This window comes from Apodemus sylvaticus, chromosome 1 (assembly GCF_947179515.1).
Source record: "Apodemus sylvaticus chromosome 1, mApoSyl1.1, whole genome shotgun sequence".
NCBI lineage: Eukaryota > Metazoa > Chordata > Mammalia > Rodentia > Muridae > Apodemus > Apodemus sylvaticus.
This window is the reverse complement of record NC_067472.1, coordinates 59455218-59473048: the sequence shown is the minus strand read 5'-3', so window position 1 is coordinate 59473048 and position 17831 is coordinate 59455218. Positions and strand designations below refer to the sequence as shown.

The following is a 17831-nucleotide window of genomic DNA, read 5'->3' as shown; positions in this document are numbered from 1 at the left end:
AAGACAGCAACGGTAACCTGTAGAACTGTCACTAACACTGTTTGCTGGCAGTAACAGCAGGCAGGGCAGGGACTGAGACATATGGCAAGCTGACGAGCCAGAGGACCAGGCAGACTATCTCAAGATGGTGGTGGTTCCCTCTTAGCAAAAATGTACCGAGCACCATGTGTCAGGCACTGGTGGCTGAAGGTATGTGGGGGTCAGGGCAGTGTCTCTTCAGGAGCTGGCATGTCCAAGAGCCAAGGACAGATGACAGTTGAAGAGGACTCTTGACACAGGTTCACTATGTGGCTACTAGAACCCCAAAAAGGCTCAAGAGGAACTTTCTAGAAACAAAGCATCAGGCTTTATTTTGTTATTACTTGTATGTAATACAGGTATTGTACTGTAGACATCTGTTAGTCTTGCAATTCATTCGGCCAATACACAGAAATGAAAAGGAGCAGGAACTCATCACAAGCCCTGGCTGGCACCCTCCAAGCCAACACACCTTGTTCCGTTCACCCTCACAGCCTCTCCCCAAGACAAGCAAACCCAAGTCCTTCCCTAAGCACAAAACCCAAGTGTCCCTTTCCCAGTGGATGGCAGGACAGAAGAGCCAGCCCGTCCACAGCAAGGAGGCAGTGTGGGCTGACAAGGAGCCAAATCCTGGCTGTGGTCAGCAAGGCTTGTCACCAGGTTAGACAGGAGCATGCCATCCGCCAGCAATGTGAGGTCCTGGGCCACGCAGGTCAACCATCCCTGAGACGAGCAGAAGGAGCCCTGTCCTCTGGTGGCACCAGGTTCCAGAGAACGCAGTCTCTTCTGAAGGAGCTGTGACTGAAGGGTCCTGAGCAGGCACGCACAGGTCACCGAGCCCCTCGCCACCAGTCCCAGGGCCTCCTGCTGCCCACTGAGCCTGGTGACCAGGCCTGCCTCGGCCACCTGAGGTGGTCCCTTGCACTGTGTACAGTGAGAAGCGAGTAAGGAGTAAGGCATCGGACACTTGACTCTGTCTCCACACGCGATGTCATGTAGGCACACTGCTTGGGATGCTGGTTCTAAAAAATTTGTTGGCCATTTTTCAGAATATCCTTTTGGTTTTAAATACTGGTCAGGAAAAAACAAATGATGTAAAAATATGTGAATATTTTCTATTATAGAATGAAAAACTGATCTGCATCTAAAAGTGCAAGAGGCGAGGTGACTGAGCCCTTCACCAGACGCCGCGGCAGTGCACAGGCCGTTGCTTCAGCTGTTGGAGGAGGCTAGGATGTGTTTACGCTGACATAGAAAATTATAAATTACATTGAATTAGTATCCATAATCACTATATACACACAAACCAGTTCTAAAATCCACTGGTTTACAAGTGAAAACCTTACAAGGTACAGAAAAACAAGAAACATGCTTGGATGCCAGGTTGTGATTCTGTTAGACCCAGCCCGCTTGATGGGCACACTCTACCCCGTCACCAGCATGAGCATTTCCAGACTCACCTCTGTGACATAGAGCAGTGTGGGTGCAGACCACTCTGAAATGGCCATCAGTGATACTTGCTGACAAGGGACATTTTGGTGAATGGGTTAAAAGGCGGATGAACTACCAAAACAAAAAACAAACACCACCCCCACCCCCGAAAAAAATCTAACCACAGTCATGTACACTTCAATATTCTAGTGTTTCACCTGCAGAAAGAAACGCTCTGAGCAAATCAGACCTTAACAGAACATATGGCTTTACAAGAACAGCAATTCATCAACTAAGTTGTAGCAATAAATACTTAATCTCCACCAAGACTCACGCATTTGATCCGCCTGAAACAATACAGAAAACAGTTACCAATTGAAAGTGGGTTATAAAAAAACACCAAGTATTTCTTATTCAAAATCACTTTGTAAGTCAGAACAACCAAAATAACACGCAGAGGGCTTTTCCATCGACAGCTCCGTGCCAACCTGGAAGAAAAATGAATTCAGAATTTTGTACAAGGTGGAAAATGTATGAAAACTGCCTAATACTTTGGTCACACTAATAATTGTCAAATAGTTATGTTTTGAATACAATAGATCTGTGTAGTCACTTTATAAAACTATTCTTACAACCATCTGAACTATGTATCATTACTATTATTACATGGGCGGCAAGATCTGGTGTCACAGGCTACCCAGGATTTAGATCAATACAATATAAACATACGCAAAAATTCTTGGTATTTGTCAATGTGCAATATTTTTACACGTCTGAATTTCTCTGTACAATGTCTTAGAATCTAGAATATAAAGGTTGCTGGTCCTGATCCCTCGCAGAGTGCAGCAGTGGTGGCTTGGTAGCCCTGGGGGAGCCCTCCAGAGCCCTTGGGTGGTGGTGGCCTGCAGTCCTCGGTCAGCAGCAGTGGACGTCACTCATCATACAGGGCCATTAACTGACGTGTCACTTGGCATGCTTGGCTGGTCAGTCCTGCAGAGAAGGAGACAGACACCTTAGGCACTGGAAGCTGAGCAGGGCTAAGTTAGCTCTGTACACCCTCCACACAAGGCACATGGCTGCCAGTGGGTAGAAGCTCCCAACTCAGCTTCTCAGAACTGCCTACAGGTGGGTTCAGTTCACACAACAGTTTGGCATTCCCACCACTGGCTGGTCCCACCTGCATGCTCTGGAAACTCTGCTGTCCTATGTGGGTGCAAACTGACTTCCACCTGGAACGTTAAGAAATGGAAAGGAAGCCAGGCAGTGGTGGCACATGCCTGTAATCCCAGGACTCTGGGAGGCAGAGGCAGGCGAATTTCTGAGTTCAAGGCCAGCCTGGTCTACAGAGTGACTTCCAGGACAGCCAGGGCTATACAGAGAAACCCTGTCTCAAAAACCCAAAAACCCACCCCCCCCCCAAAAAAAGAACACTCCAATCTATGTTCCAGTGGGTGATGTAACTTTGTTTTTTTGTTTGTTTGTTCATTTTTGGTTTTTTAGACACAGGGTCTTTTTGCCATGAATACGGGCTTCCAGACCAGTGTCCCCGCTGGTTCCTGTGCTCTGCAGAGCACAGTCCACTGGGGAGTGAAGCCAGGACAAAGTCCAAGGCCTGTGCAATAGCTTTACAGTCACGTTATTCCTCCCAGAAGGAATAAGCAGCTTAGGTAGTTTTTTTCAGAAAAGTGAGCTCTGAAGGAGCTGGACAAGGTTCCTTGCTATCCAGGTCATATGCTCATTCATCTTCTGATGTAGGCTCCTGTGACTCTTTGGTCACCTGGCCCTACCTTCCAGGCTGAGTGGAGTGTATGGACGTGGGCCCTCTGCAGCTGAGGCCTTGGCTTGACCTATCCTTTCCAACCACTGGCTCAATGTAAGCAAAAGGTGACTAGAAAGAAGATACCACATCCAAAATCACATGGCTTTAGCCATAGGACCTGCGTCACTAAGACACACCAACTCACAGGTATCAGCCCTCTAGGGATTGATCCCATGACGGCACTCCTTCTAGGACTGAAGTATTTTGTAGTACATGGCAAAGGGCCTCAGAGAAGTCAAGTTCTCAGGTGTCACAAGTGTGATGAGAAAATGAGATAGTTCACAGGACCACCGGGGACTCCAATCCTGGAGGGCTTAACACCATTCAAAGCATGGCCTCAACAATTGGAGTTTGGCCTGAGCAATCTCTCCTCCCCAGAACCTTCCTGCAGAGCCTGCACTCTCGTGATTTTGAGAATTCTTTTTTTTTTTAAATTTATTTATTGTTATATGTAAGTACACTGTAGCTGTCTTCAGACACTCCAGAAGAGGGCATCTGATCTCATTATGGATGGTTGTGAGCCACCATGTGGTTGCTGGGATTTGAACTCAGGCCCTTTGGAAGAGCAGTCGGTGCTCTTAACCTCAGAGCCATCTCTCCAGCCCAGAGCCTGCACTCTCCATCAGCCAAGCTTGAGCGAGGGACTTTGGCTGCAAAGGTAAGTGCTGATTCTTTGAGCTTGGCCTGGGCACCTGACTACTTGAGACCCGAGAAATGCCACTGTACCCTAGCACACTGCTAAAGGCTTGGGCACAGCTGCAAAGACCTTTTAAGCCCCCACCCTTAACAGATGACTCCCTTCTACCTTCCAGATATCAAGCAGAGACAGGGTAGAGCTTTCAGAGGGTGAAGGCAGGGTGGTTACCTTTGCTCAGGACTACTGCTGGGGCTCCGGGAAGCTGTGTACTTGACCTCTGCTGGCTCGGGGGTCTCTTCTGCATCTTTGCAAGCAGCATCTTGAGAGGTAGACAGTTTTTCTTCCTCACTACAGGAGAGGGGAAGATGGGTGCGTTACATACCAGGCACAATGTCCAGGGCCAGAGGATGAGGTCACATGCAGATGGCTCTGAGGTCATGACTGCCGCAGTGGCAAGCCCAGGGGCTGAACATGCTCAGGGTGGAAGGATCATAGAAATGCAGACGGTGACTGGGAAACCACAAGAGGAAAGGGCCACACGCAGGTGGGAACTGAGAGGGACAATGTAATGTGGCTGGTGTCTGAGAAAGAGTGGTCCGTGTCACCGTACATACCGGTAGGACTTCAACACTCTGAGGCCAAGTGTGCAAAACAGAAAAAGAAACGTACAAGAGTTTCAGAACACTCCTAGAAATGAGGAATTGGGGAAACATGTCCACGACTGCACATGGCACCCCGCAGAGTCGGTGGAGGTGTGAAGAGAACCTGTTTGAAGGAACAGGAGCCTTTAGTTCCACCGTGCGCTCAAGGCCAGGCCCAGCACTCGCACATGCCCCTGGCTTACAGCCGTCTGCTGCTCTCCAGTGCACATGCCAAGAGCAGGCACTAAGAAGGACCCCAGAGCCGCGAGCAGGAGCCACAGAGAACCCGAGTTGCCTGTGGGCAGCTCTTGGTGGAGAGGCAGCAGGCACATTCCTGACTCCTGGAGCTGGAGGCTTAGCTGTGTTCTTCTCTACCTGAATTCACACTTTAGCCAACTCAAATAGATTCCAAAAGCAAGGCATATCTCCTCAGATTCAAGCCTTGGCCTGGACTTGCACATGAATTTCCTGGCTTTGGGGCAGCTTAATAGGCTAATCATAACTTATAGAGCTGGCACAGGTCTGACACCAGCTTTCCACGGTGCTGGTGGGGGAGCCAGGGCCTCAGCATGCTAAATATGTACTGTCCCGCCACACTACACTCACCTTTCTCACCCCTCTTCTACTCCTTTCCCTCCTGGGCAACTACTCTGATGCCATCATGTACCCATCATGTGCCATGAGCCTGGACCTGAATACAAAGTCTATTTGTTTGACTATTATACATCTGAAGTGCCACGTGCTCCTGAGCAAAGACATGAACATGCACCTCTCTGTGGCTCCCTACAGCCACAAAAGCTGCCAAGGACATTAACTCCCAGCACTGCCATTTCTCAGGGTAGCATACCCAGGAGAGGAAAAAAGCAAAACAAAAACAAACAAACAAACAAACAAACAAACAAAAAAACCGGTGGGCCATCTTTTTATCAGCAAAGAACACTCACATACAAACATACTTTCCCACTGTCAAGGCCTGGTCCCAAACCTAAGCGCCTTTCCAATCTCCTCAAATGGTGTCTGCTCTCATTTCTACAGTGACTTAGAATGCGTCTTCACTTTTTCAGTCTTTTTAGTTTAACTAACTAAAAACTGCTGTTGCTTGCTCATATGCTAATTAAGTCCCCCCCCCCCCCCAAATCCATCTACTTCCTTCTTCTTTTGAGACAGACCTCACTATGTAGACAGCCGAGTCTCATGCTTACTAGTTAGGCTTACTAGTTACTAGAGTCTCAGTTGGATGCATGCTTGTCTGGCTTGCACAGAGCCCTAGGTTACCTCCTTGGGATTTGAAAGTGAAGTCAGGAAGATCACAAATTTAAGATTATCTTCACAGTGAGTTCAGGCCAGCCTGAACAATTTGATATTCAGCTTTAAACCAACTATTTTTTCTACATAGTCCAGATAGGCCCAGGATTGTCAGCAGTCCCTGACTGGCACTGGTGACCATTGCTATCAGCATATAGGATGATATGAACTATCATGCTGGAATATAGCATGAACTAAATTCCAGTCTCTTGTTTAGGCACTACACATTTCTTTCCCTACCTGCTCTCTGCTTCTTAATCACTGACTAGAAACTTTTAACAATGCAATCATCTCAATTCTTTGTGCATTATATCTTCTGATTTTTATTATTTTACTTTATATACATTTTTATATACTGGTATTTTATATACCGTTATTTTACATGCATGTAAATTGGTGCACTATGTATATGGCTGGTGTACACAGAAGCCAGAAGGTATCAAGTTTCCTAGAACTAGAGTTAGAGACGGTTGTGAGCCTCCATGCCAGTGCTGGGAATCAAATCTTCTGGAAGAGTAAGTAGCCAGTGCTCTTAACCTCTGAACCATCTCTACAGCCCCCCACTTCATTCTTTTTCCTTTTTTTCCTTCCTCCCTCCCTACCTCCTTCCAGGGTTTCTCTGTGTAGCCCTGGCTATCTTGAAATTTACTCTGTAGAGCAGGCTAGCTTTGAACTCAAAGATCTGCCTGTCTCTGCCTCCTGAGTGCTGAGATTAAAGGCATGCACCACCACTACCTGGGCTGTTTTCATATTTTTTTAAATTTACTTTTAATTATGAGTAGGTGTGTCTGTCTACATGTGAATGTGTGTACATAAGTGCAGATACCCTAGAAGCCAGAGAGGCATCAGATCCCTGGAGCTGGAGTCACAGACAGCTGTGGGTTGCCTGACATGGATGCTAGGAACTGAAGTTGGGTCAGAAAGTATCCTTAAGCACAGAGCTGTCTCTTCAGCCACCTTGTTTTGAAAAGAAATACTTCTCTGCCCATAGGTCAGAAGTATATTCTACCTTTTCCTCTTGACTCCCATGAGACTCTGGGTACACTATTTGTCTGTACTGCCAGGCTCCTCACCTAGCAAGTATGGACAAGACTCAGAGCTGTGCCCCACAGTGCTCCTGAGAGGAGAGAGCTGCTTGAAGCACACACAGGAAAGTGCCTAGAGAATGAACAGCAGCACTGAAGTATATATGCATTCTCTTATGGATGTGTTTTAGACAATACGCAGCAAGACAAGGAGCAGTGGGTTTCTGACCTGAATTTCCCCAGAGTTGAGATGACAGGCACATGCCACTATGCACAGCTGGTGTCTCTCGTATGTGGGTGTGACATGACATATGTACTTGCCCATATATGCACTGGTAAAGATCAAAAGGTTGATGCGGTATGTCTTAAACTGCTCCTCACTTGACTTGGGCCACTGTCTCTCCATAAACCTGAAGCTTGAATTTCAGTTCAGCTGGGCAGCCAGGAAGTTCCCAGAACCTGCCTGTCCTTTGGGGTTACAGTTGTGTATAGCTGTGCCAACCTATTACATGGATGTTGGGGGTCCAAACTGAAGTCCTCATTTTTAAGCACTTCACCTCTAGAATTGTGGGACCCTCCCCCTGCTTATACTTGTATTCTTTTCATAATCCTCCTGCAGCTATTTTAAAAGGTATTTAGGGGGACTGGATTTTTCCTTACTATTTACCTCCATCACTGCGGCCCATTCTTCAAGTGTAGAAACACCACAGCTTCTATGCCCATGTGTTTATAGATGACAGGCAGGTCTTGTGCCCTTCTGTCATGTAGGCAAACTAGAAATCTTGAATTTCCACCTATACTATATGAGCATTCAGAAAAAAGTTCTTCCTAAAAACTCTTACTAAACTCTTACCTGACAGATGCCTCTGCAGTACTGAGCTATCTAGTAATGATGTGTAATGTTTGGACTTGCTTAGGTAATCTTCAAACTTCTCTACAGAAGTCTTTATTATAATAAATAAAAATGAAGTTCATGGTTTTATGTATGTGTGAAACTTTTCTTTAAGTTTTTAAGTTTTGTTTTAGTATTTTTTGTCTTATTCTTTTTGTTTGGGGGCTAGAGCGGGTTCAGTGGTCAAGAGAACTGACTGCTGTTCCTGGGGACTTACATTCAATTTCCAGCACTCTATGTGGCTTACAACCATCTATCTACAGGTCCAGTCTCAGAGGACCTGATATATTCCCTTTTCTAGTCTCTGAACGCATGTGATGAAGACATAATATGCAGGCAAAACATCCATACACATAAACTAAAATGGGAAAAACAAGTTGCCTGAGTTTTGCTTGCTAATCTTTTTTTTTTAAAAAAACATACTTTATTTAAAATTATATGTGTATGTCTGAGGTGTACTTGTGTGTCTTAGAGGACAACTTTCAGGATTCTATACTCTCCTTCCATGGGCTCCAGGGACTAAAATTCAGTCATCAAGCTTACATGGTAAATTTTTTTTATCTGCTGAGCTGTTTCACTTATATGTATACAAGTGTGTACCTATTTGTGTACATGCACATATGTGAGTGTGCATGCATTTACAAGTGCATGCATATGGAGGCCAGAGCTCAACCATAGGTGTTTAAGGAGTCATTTGTCTTAGATTTTCAGTTCTTCACACAGGGGCCCAACTTTAGGTTGGCTGGCCAGCGAGCTGTAGGGCGTCTCTTGTTTCTGCCTCCCCACGTCTGTGCCACCATACCCAGCTTGTATGTGAGGATTCCAGGTCAAACTCAAGTCCTCACTCTTGCAAGGGGAAGCCCTTCACCAACTGAGTTACCTCTCCAGCCCCTAGTTTGTAAGCTTTAGATATAAGAATGTTGGTTGTATTTGCCATATATGGCATTCTCCTACAATCTGTTTCTCTAGTTCATGGTTTTGTCTTATGGTGCCCTCATTAGGCGGTGAAAGATGACTTCTGTGATCAGGCCTAAATCTTGATGGAAGTGTTTCTGTTACCCTCTACAGTTTCCAGATTTAAATTTACATTCTGATTGTTTTTCTATCCCATGAGTTGCTATTTTCAAATCAAGTCTGGTGTTAGCAATATCCCACTGCTGCTCAATTACGACGATTGCATTACAGTTATAGAATTCAATCTGTCTGTATGCCACTGTGCCTTGGACAGACAAGTAGTATCTGCAGCCTCTGTCCATGTCAGTTTCTATCATGGGCAAAGCTGTGTCAATAACCTGAACACTGCCAATCTACTAGACTCTGAAGACAAGACACATAAGGAAAAATGCACTTTAGGGGTCCAAACTCTCCATCTGTTGGTTAACATTAATGGAGATATTAGAAAGATAACAAGCTAGCCTTTGAGTACTCGGTTGAATCTAAAAATGGTCATGCCTTGTTTGTTCCCCATTTCCTCCCGACAAACTGTCACCGGAGCAGCCCCAGGCTCTGGTTACCTTTTGAAGACTGCAGTCTCGGTCTTGGCGTCTACAGTGAGGCTGAGTGTTTCCTTCATGCCGCCATTCATCACGGTCTCAGTTACCTTGTCTGTACTCTCAGCATCCTCTTCCCCATCTGAGCTGGCTTCCATGGCCACGCTGCCTGGTGCTGAAAGTGCACACAGCAGACAGTCACATCTACAAAACTTACCCTGGAGCTCAGTCTCCTTCCTACTCAGACTCCCGTAGTCCTGCCTATGACTTCAAGACGTTAAGAGTAGCAGCTCTGCCCAGCTACATTCTTGATGGGCACCTGGTTCTTATAAATGCCCGCCAGGATGGCTCCCTCATGCGCTCTCCTCAATGAAGGGCTGCAAGTGCCAAAGACCCTTCCTAACTATATGTCCTGGCTTCCTCCCGCTGTTCCTACGCCCACTCTACAACACAGGGGAATGGGCCCGGGCATCTTTCCTTTGTTCTACAATAGTAAGCCACATGGTATGCTTGATGGTTATGAGTTTGGACTTGTCAGATTTCTAGATCTGAAGCCAGTGTCTCCATCCTGACTTCCAATCTGTATAATCCAAGGGAGAGGAGACCACTCTGTGCCTCTGGCTCTTTAGCCATTCAAACCAGCTACAGTTTAGAGAGTCTCTACTGAATGACTCTATCAGGTGAGTCTGATGGAGGAGGGTCTAGCCAATGGTGCGTCAGGCTCTCTACTGTGTACAAGAGAGGAAGGCTGGCTGAGGACTACAGCAGCCAGCAGGCTGGTCCTTATGCTCTCTCTGCTCTTGACTGTGGATGCAATGTGGCCAGCTGCCTGAGTTCCTGCTTTGCGCCCTAAAATGATAGCCTGAATGACCTGCAGCTGTAGGTCAAGTGAAGCTTTCCCTTCCTATATTGCTTCTCATCAGAAGTCTTATCACAGCAACAACATCAAACTAGAATACTGGACAACGAAGTTCTTACACAACTTTTGTGGGCTCAAATGTTTGGAGTGATGATGTCCCCATCATGACTAATGTTATGTTCCGAGGTCTCTGCTCACTTCCGCTTTCTTTCCCCAGAAACTCACTGCTTTGCTCCTTCCTGAGGCTCTTGCCTCCACACACATCCAATCCCTACCATACTCTGCTCACATCACACTCTCCCAAATGATCACCAGTCTGTAAATGGTTCAGGGTCAATCCAAGGAGCACAGGTAATGTTCTGAGCAGTGATACAGCCCCCTAGGATTCAGACACCTGTGACCACTTCATACAGGGAGGAAAACCCAGGCCCACAACCTAGAGCAAGTTCACACACCCATGTGCCTCAGCAGAACTCCAGAGGGTATTCCGGCACAGGTGGAGGTGGGGTGTCTCTGCTCTTCCCTACCTTGGGCACTATGCTTCTTCCTATCTCTGGGTTTAGATATTGTGATGACTTGTGTATACTTGGTCCAGGGAGTGGCACTATTGGGAGACGTGGCCTTGTTGGAGTAGGTGTGTCACTGTGGGTGTGGGCTTAAGACCCTCACTCTAGCAGCCTGGAAGTCAGTCTTCCACTAGCACCCTTCAGATGAAGATGTACCTCTGAACCTATAAGCCAGCCCCAATTAAATGTTATCCTTTATAAGAGTTGCCTTGGTCATGGTGTCTGTTCACAGTAGTCAAACCCTAACTAAGCTACCTACCTATCCTTAGCATTGACAGGACTGACACTAGGTACTAAATTCCTTCATAGTTTCTTCTCCCTTCTCCTGTGATGACTAATGGACATCAGAGCCACGCTCATCTTCTCCTGCCTCCTTCCAGTCTGAGCCCAAGCCTGGGCCGGTCTTTCCTACCTGCTGTGACCACACTGGCACACTGCACTCACCCTCTGGCTGAGTGGCCACGGCAGCTGCCCCAGGTGTCAAAGGGTCCACCGGCTCGGTGCTTGTTTCCATTTCCACAGGAGAATTACTCCTTAAAGACTCCTTTGTGCTTTCAGAAAAGAGAAAATTCAGATGTCAGCAGTGTGAACAGACCTTGGTTATACAAAGTGAAACATGAAATCCTCACTTAATATTCAAATGTTGACAAAGCTATTCAGGAAAATTCTGAACTAAGATCTCTGTAACTGAGTAAAACAAGCACCAGGACTGGCAACGACAGTAACATGTCCGCTCTCTACAGCACTCGATGTTGGCAAGTGAGATGCAAGCTCATATATACAGCGAGGTCGGACTGGGCCTCACAGCTGTGCCCTCCCACAGGGTCGGTCATGCGCCCACTCTTACTCCCCTCCATCCACCTGTGGCCATTTGAAGCTCCACAGCTCTAGAGAAGCCATCTTCCCAGAGCAGCTCTGCTCTGCTGCTTAGCGGTGAGGATGCCGCACCCTCTGCTGAACCTTAATCCTTACCCAACTCAGAGGTGAGACAAGGTGCACAAGCTCACGGCACATGCACTGCCTGCTCCCCTCTGCAAAGGCTTGACGGAAAACACACAACTTGCTCACCTCAGGGAGGATGGGAACTCTGAAAAAGAAGCCCAGCCTGTCTCTTTGGTTGGCATTGGCTCCTCTGTGCTCCAGACAGCAGACCCCACCGAGTCTAAGGGAGTGCCATGGGCGGTTTCCATTGGGACGTCGAAGTTGGCCGACCAGCTGGCTGCTGAAATGAGGGGAGGGTTATCACTTGGAGCCTTTAGCCACTGAGTGTAACAAGTGAGTCTGAGGCTGAGTGTAGTGGGGTGCCTGTCATTCCAGACACCCGAGAAACTGAGCCGGGAGATCTATGAGCTGAGGCAGACCTTGCATACTCTCAAAGTGGAAATTATTTCTCAAAATCAGGTTAGTAGATGATAAGAAAGTAGTAGCCATGGGAGAAAAGTTAACATGGTGGCACTGGGGTTGGGGCTGGCACAATTCCTGGAGTGGAAGGAGCACTTGTGGCTTTTCATCTAGCAACATTTCCCAATAAATATATTATTCAAAATACATACAAAAATTCCACCCAACAGTTATTTTTCCTGCTTACCATATGCAAAGTTCTGGACCAGTCCATGGGGTGAGAACTTTACTGCACAGTTCAGACTACAGAGACAGGAACTCTGTACTCTAGGGATATGTGACAGTCCTTCCCAGAGTTAAGACCCCAGGCCTAACAGCAGAAATTGCTCAAAACTCTACAAAGAACCCAGGAAAACTTCAGGGGAGGAGGTACGGTGTATGCTCATGTGCATGCACATGCGTGGCACGTGTTAGGGTACAGTGCCTCAGAGCTGCTGACAAAAAGCTTTTCCCAAACAGCAAGGAAATCCGAGGCTGCTGTCCTGTGGTGCTGAAGTAAACACAAATATCATCCAGACATTCCCTCAACATACAACAGAAACATGTTTAAGTCATACCAGCTCATTTCCTCCAGAGTCTATCTGTCCATCCCTCTCCCACCCCACCCTTTAACATTTCTTTTTCTCTTCCTAGTTTCTCTTTGGCTTTCTGAGACAAGATCTACAGCTCAGGCCGTCCTCAAATTTGCTGAGTAGGCAAGAATGACCCTAAACTCCTGATTGCCTTGTACCTCCCAAGTGGTGAGATTCTAGGCATGTATCACAATGCCCAGACATTCTAGAAATTCTTTAGCTTTAAAAGAAGAAATCCTGCCAGGCAGTGGTGACGCACACCTTTAATCCCAGCACTTGGGAAGCAGAGGCAGGCAGGCGGATTTCTGAGTTCCAGGCCAGCCTGGTCTACAGAGTAAGTTCCAGGACAGCTAGGGATACACAGAGAAACCTAACTCGAATCCCCTTCCCCCCACTCTCCCCCCCCAAAAAGAAATCCTGTGGGGCTGTCCTCCTCAACTTCTTTCAGGCTCTTCCTAATTCAACTATAGGGATCCCCGCCTTCAGTTCAGTCCATTGGTTAGGTGTAAGTATCTGCTTCTGTCTCAGTCAGCTGCTTGTTGGGCCATAAGGTTCCCTGTCCTTGGGCCTCTGAGAACAGTCATGCTAGGCTCCTGTCTGTAAGCACATCATAGCATCAGTAATACTGTCAGGCCTTGGAGCCTCCGCTGAGATGGATCGTAAGTTGGGCTGGTCACTGGACCTCCTTTTCCTCAGTCTCCTCTCCATTTCTCTCCCTGAAGTTCTTTTAGACAGGTACAATTCTGGGTCAGAGTTTTTGACTGTGGAATGGCAACCCCATGCCTCCACTTGATGCCCGCTCTTTCTATTGGAGGTGGATTCTACAATGCCCGCTCCCCAATGTTGGACATTTGATCTAAGGTCCCTCCCTTTGAGTCCTGAGAGTCTTTCACCTCCCAGGTCTTTAGTACATTCTAGAGGGTCCTCCTCCACCTTATGAGGTTACATATTTCCATTCATTCTGCAGGCCCTCAGGGCTTCTGTCACCCCCCTTCAATACCTGATCATGTTCCCCTTTTCCCTTCCTCTTCCCATCTCCCACCCAGATTCCTCCCTTGGGTGGGGGGTGAGGTAGGGACATCTTGGAGGCTGGGGAGGAGGAAAGGGATGAAGAACTTTTGGAGGACAGAATGAGATGGGGATAACTACTGGACTGTGAAAACAAAAAGATTAAAGATAACAACAACAACAATGAGGAGGGGGAGGGGGAAGGAGAATCATCATCATCATCATCATCATCATCACCATCATCACCATCATCATCCTATACAAACTACATCAGGGAATGAACTTAAGGACATTGTCAAGTGGAATACCAGTCCCAAATAACACAGCTGTAATGACTTTGAATGTCTGAGACACCCAGACTAGCCAGATCCTAATATCAGCAGCACTGAGAACAAAGGCAATAGGGACTGCCTGGTAGGGACAGATAAGAAAGCTCTGGTGGAACTGTCACATAACAGAGTGACTGTGTGAGGTCCCAGGAGCAGAGCCCAGGAGAATGCAACCTTGCTGATGTCAGAGCTCCCTCCTCCTCCCGACTCCCTATGACCTCCCAGCTGTCCAGTCCAGTTCTTTCACTGCTGCTTTGAGTGCTGTCTGCAAAGTGCTCAGCAGTTCCCTACAACCTTCAAAAGGCAATTCTTGGGGGCTGGAGAGCGGCACAAACTACTAGAAGCCCTACGTTCCATCCCCAGCACCCACACAGGTTGCTGGTTCACAACCACCTGTAATTCCAAACAAGTTCCAGGCTCTTTAGGAGATGCCACACCTCTGGACTCTGGCTTATGTGCACACACCCACAAATAATATAAACACAAACATAACTAAAAACAAATAAAAGGTTAAAAAGTCAATTCTGGATGTGGCCTTACCACCCTACCCTGTTCCTGAGCCACACCAGTCAGCCTGTGGGACCCTGCCTTCTTGCTGGCTGTTTCCTTTTTAAATGGCCTTGTCAGTGGCACTGAGGCAGCACACCCTCAGGAATCTGCCAGATGCAGCTCTCTCTGCACCTGCTCAGGAGTGCTACCTACTTCCAGGCGGCACAAAGCAGAGGGTAGAGACTGTGGCAATTCACCATTACAGGCTTACTGTCTGGCAAATAAACATGAGATCCTGAACCCAAGGACAGAGAAGTCTAGGCCCTGTGCCCGAGAACACAGAGCTTTCAGACCGGAGAATGAGGAGGACTGGAACCTGATGGAAATCTGTAGGATGACTGTTAAAGCTATGGCTGTGAGGCTTCATGAAGAACCAAGGACATATAGGCCACACAGTGACAGAGTCAGGCTTGGGAAAAGTCTTCAATCATACCACATGGCTTTCACATGAGCCCCCACCAAGTTTTCTTTTCAAGTTAGTACCATTCTAAAAGGCAGCAAATTCAAGTTTTCAAGTAAACAAGCAGGAGGGCACAAATGAGAACCAGCTGAACAAACCTAAGTTTTGGAGTTTCACAAATAAACTGTAAAGAAATGTTTAAAGTTGCCTGAGGCTAATTTGGTTCTTCTAATGCATTCTAATCATGACTCCATAATAAGCAATTATTTCTTCATTTCTGTGGCCTGTGCTTTTTTAAAATATATGCTTTTAATTATGTATATGGATGTGTCTTTGTACACAGGTACCCAGGGCAGTGGAAGGAGGGTATCCGATCCCACAGAGCTGGAGGCGGTTGTGAATGACCTGCCTGAGTGTAGGACTTTGGGAATGGCAGTGTTATCGTCACTGTCCACTCCTCCTGCCCCATTCTGTGGCTTTTCCACTGTTACGGCACCAGTTCCCGGAACTGGAGAGAGGTGTGGGGGACCCATGCTCCCAGCTAAACTTGTAAAGACAATGATCACAACAATTATCAAAGTATATTCAATTTGTCTCTCTATACATGATATTTTGAAAATGCAAACCTACAAGGAAGTCACATGGTGTGGCAGCAGTGCTTTTAGGCCAACTGTGCCTTAGAGGCCATCTCAGACTCTCTTCAAGTTTCAGGAACAGGCAATTTCAAGCACTAGAATTAACTCATAGGACAGGGTGACTCACGTTCATTCAGATCCACCTCCATTTTGTCCTCTGTGTTTGAACTGCTGGACTCAAACAGGTCTTGTTTGGCCCCATCTTCTTCTTCAGAGTCTGTACTTTCTTCACTGTCTGTACTGCCAGAGCTGTAAAACGACACTGCGATATTTAAGGCTGCTTCATCAGAGACCAGCCATGTCCAGAAAACTTTAGAGACCACCTACAGGGTAAAAGCTCACTGGTCTTCAATTGGACCATGCTTGCCTATGACTGCTTCCCAGAGGAAGGTCTGCTATGTGCCAAAGATGCTAAGAATCTTTCCAGACCTTTCTTTTGTTCTTCTTCTTCGTTTACTTTTTTTTTTGCTTGTTTGATTTTTCAAGATTTCAGGATTTCTCTATGTAGCCTTGGCTGTCTTTGAAACCCAAGAGATCTGCCTGCCCGTCTAGGGTTAAAGTCGTGCTCAACCACTGCCTGGCCCAAATTGTTCCTTCACACTATCCTGTATACACCAGAGCTTAGGATACTGAAAAACATATATATTTTAAAATTGGGGAAAGGACTTCCATTTGTTTATATACAAATGCCTGACATGGCTTCTGGTTTGAAAGAAGAGCTCCTGAACTAGGAGGATGTCGCTGACTGACCAGACAGTACTTGCACAACAGAGATGGTTCTGAGTAAAAGTGCTTCCTGTGAAGCCTGACAAACTGAATTTGATCCCCAGGACCCGCAACCAAAAAAAGAAAAAAAACGGATTACTCCAAGATGCCTCTGACATGTGCTATGGCATACATGTGCAAGCACATACATGTTTACCTTTAGCAAGTTACTTGCAAAAAAGAACCGAGTTAAAAGAAAAGGAGGAAAACAGCATGGGACCATATTCCATGCCTCTTGTGTAAAGAGTCATGTTGCTAAAAAGACAGAGGGGACCAGAACACCCTTCCTTGTACTACTTTTTGCTTGTTTATTTAATGTATGTGGGTGTTTTGCTTGCACGTATGTATGTGTACCATTTCTGTGCTTGGTATCCATAAAGGCCAGAAGAGGGTACTGGATCCCTCGGAACTGAAGTTGCGATGGCTATGAGCTGTCATGTGGTACTGGGACTCTAACTCAGGTCTTCTGGATAAACAGCAAGTGTTCTTTAAGCACTGGCTCATCTCACCAGTTCTCCATCCATTTATTGTTTTAAATACCTATTTATTTTGTTCTATGTGCATAAGTGCTTTGCCTGTATGTAGGTCTGTGTGAAGATGTAAGATTCCCCTGAAACTAGAGTAATAGACAGTTTGTGAGCTGCCATGTGGGTGCTGGGACTTGAACCCAGGTCCTCTAGAAGAGCAGTCAGTGTTCCTAACTGCTGGGCCACTTCTCCATCACTTAAGAGCATTCCTCCTGTCAGAATTAAGCACTGGCCTCAGGTTCAGCTTACATTGGTGGTGCCATGTGCAGGTCTCACGAAGATCACCTGGCCTGACAAGCCATGGCTCACCTGGACCTCCTCTGGGATTCAGGAGTAAACGCAATGTGCTTCTCCTCCCAGATATCCTCCTCATCAGAGCCGCCATCATCAAACTGCTGTATCCGTTCTTTACAACATGCTTCAAACAGGGCAATATTGCCCTACAGAAAAAAAAGTAAGGAAAAGAGAAAAACATGACTAAAGTCAAAACTGTTTTCTCTCCCAAGTTACCAATGAAAATTGTTTTTACATTTGCTTTTCAAAAAAATGGTACCTATCACATATGCCCAAATAAAGTATGAACATAAAAATAAAATGTTAGCTTCTGTGTTGAGAAACAAAAAATTCCTGAGAAAGACTGGATTTTCAGTTAGCATGAAAAAGGACTGCACTTGTTCCTCAGGGAACTGCCCATTCCATTCTGAGCTTCCTCTTTGACCCAGAGATAAGTCTTCAATATGACCAACAAGAAAAATGAACTGGGTCCTGCCTGCTGTTAACAGCCCAGGAAGCCATAAGGAGCTGCTATAACCTGAGGAGTTATTTCACCTCATCAATAGCAGGTAAAAGCAGATTCTCATGATATTCAACCTAAAATCAAGGAAGCCCCATTAAAATGCCACAAGTATCTTGCTTATAAGAGACGCTTGGTAGAGAGCTTGATATTGGTCCAACTTATGTTC

At 46.4% G+C, this 17831-nt stretch overlaps 1 protein-coding gene across 8 annotated transcripts in view; it reads right to left on the bottom strand.

Annotated features, from left to right (window-relative positions):
- Positions 1-323: 323 nt before the first annotated feature.
- Positions 324-17831, bottom strand: part of Ppp6r3 (protein phosphatase 6 regulatory subunit 3) — a 115847-nt gene continuing 98339 nt past the window's right edge. For 7 of the 8 annotated variants that reach the window (XM_052194154.1, XM_052194193.1, XM_052194203.1 and 4 more), the window contains 7 exons: positions 17179-17309; positions 15705-15826; positions 11752-11905; positions 11128-11234; positions 9283-9433; positions 4134-4253; positions 324-2439 (listed from right to left, as the gene is read on the bottom strand). In XM_052194154.1, the coding sequence (XP_052050114.1) occupies positions 2388-2439; positions 4134-4253; positions 9283-9433; positions 11128-11234; positions 11752-11905; positions 15705-15826; positions 17179-17309 (837 nt within the window). In that variant the 3' untranslated portion in view covers positions 324-2387. The remainder of the gene's footprint in view (positions 2440-4133; positions 4254-9282; positions 9434-11127; positions 11235-11751; positions 11906-15704; positions 15827-17178; positions 17310-17831) is intronic. The other variant, XM_052194182.1, reaches the window with a different exon arrangement.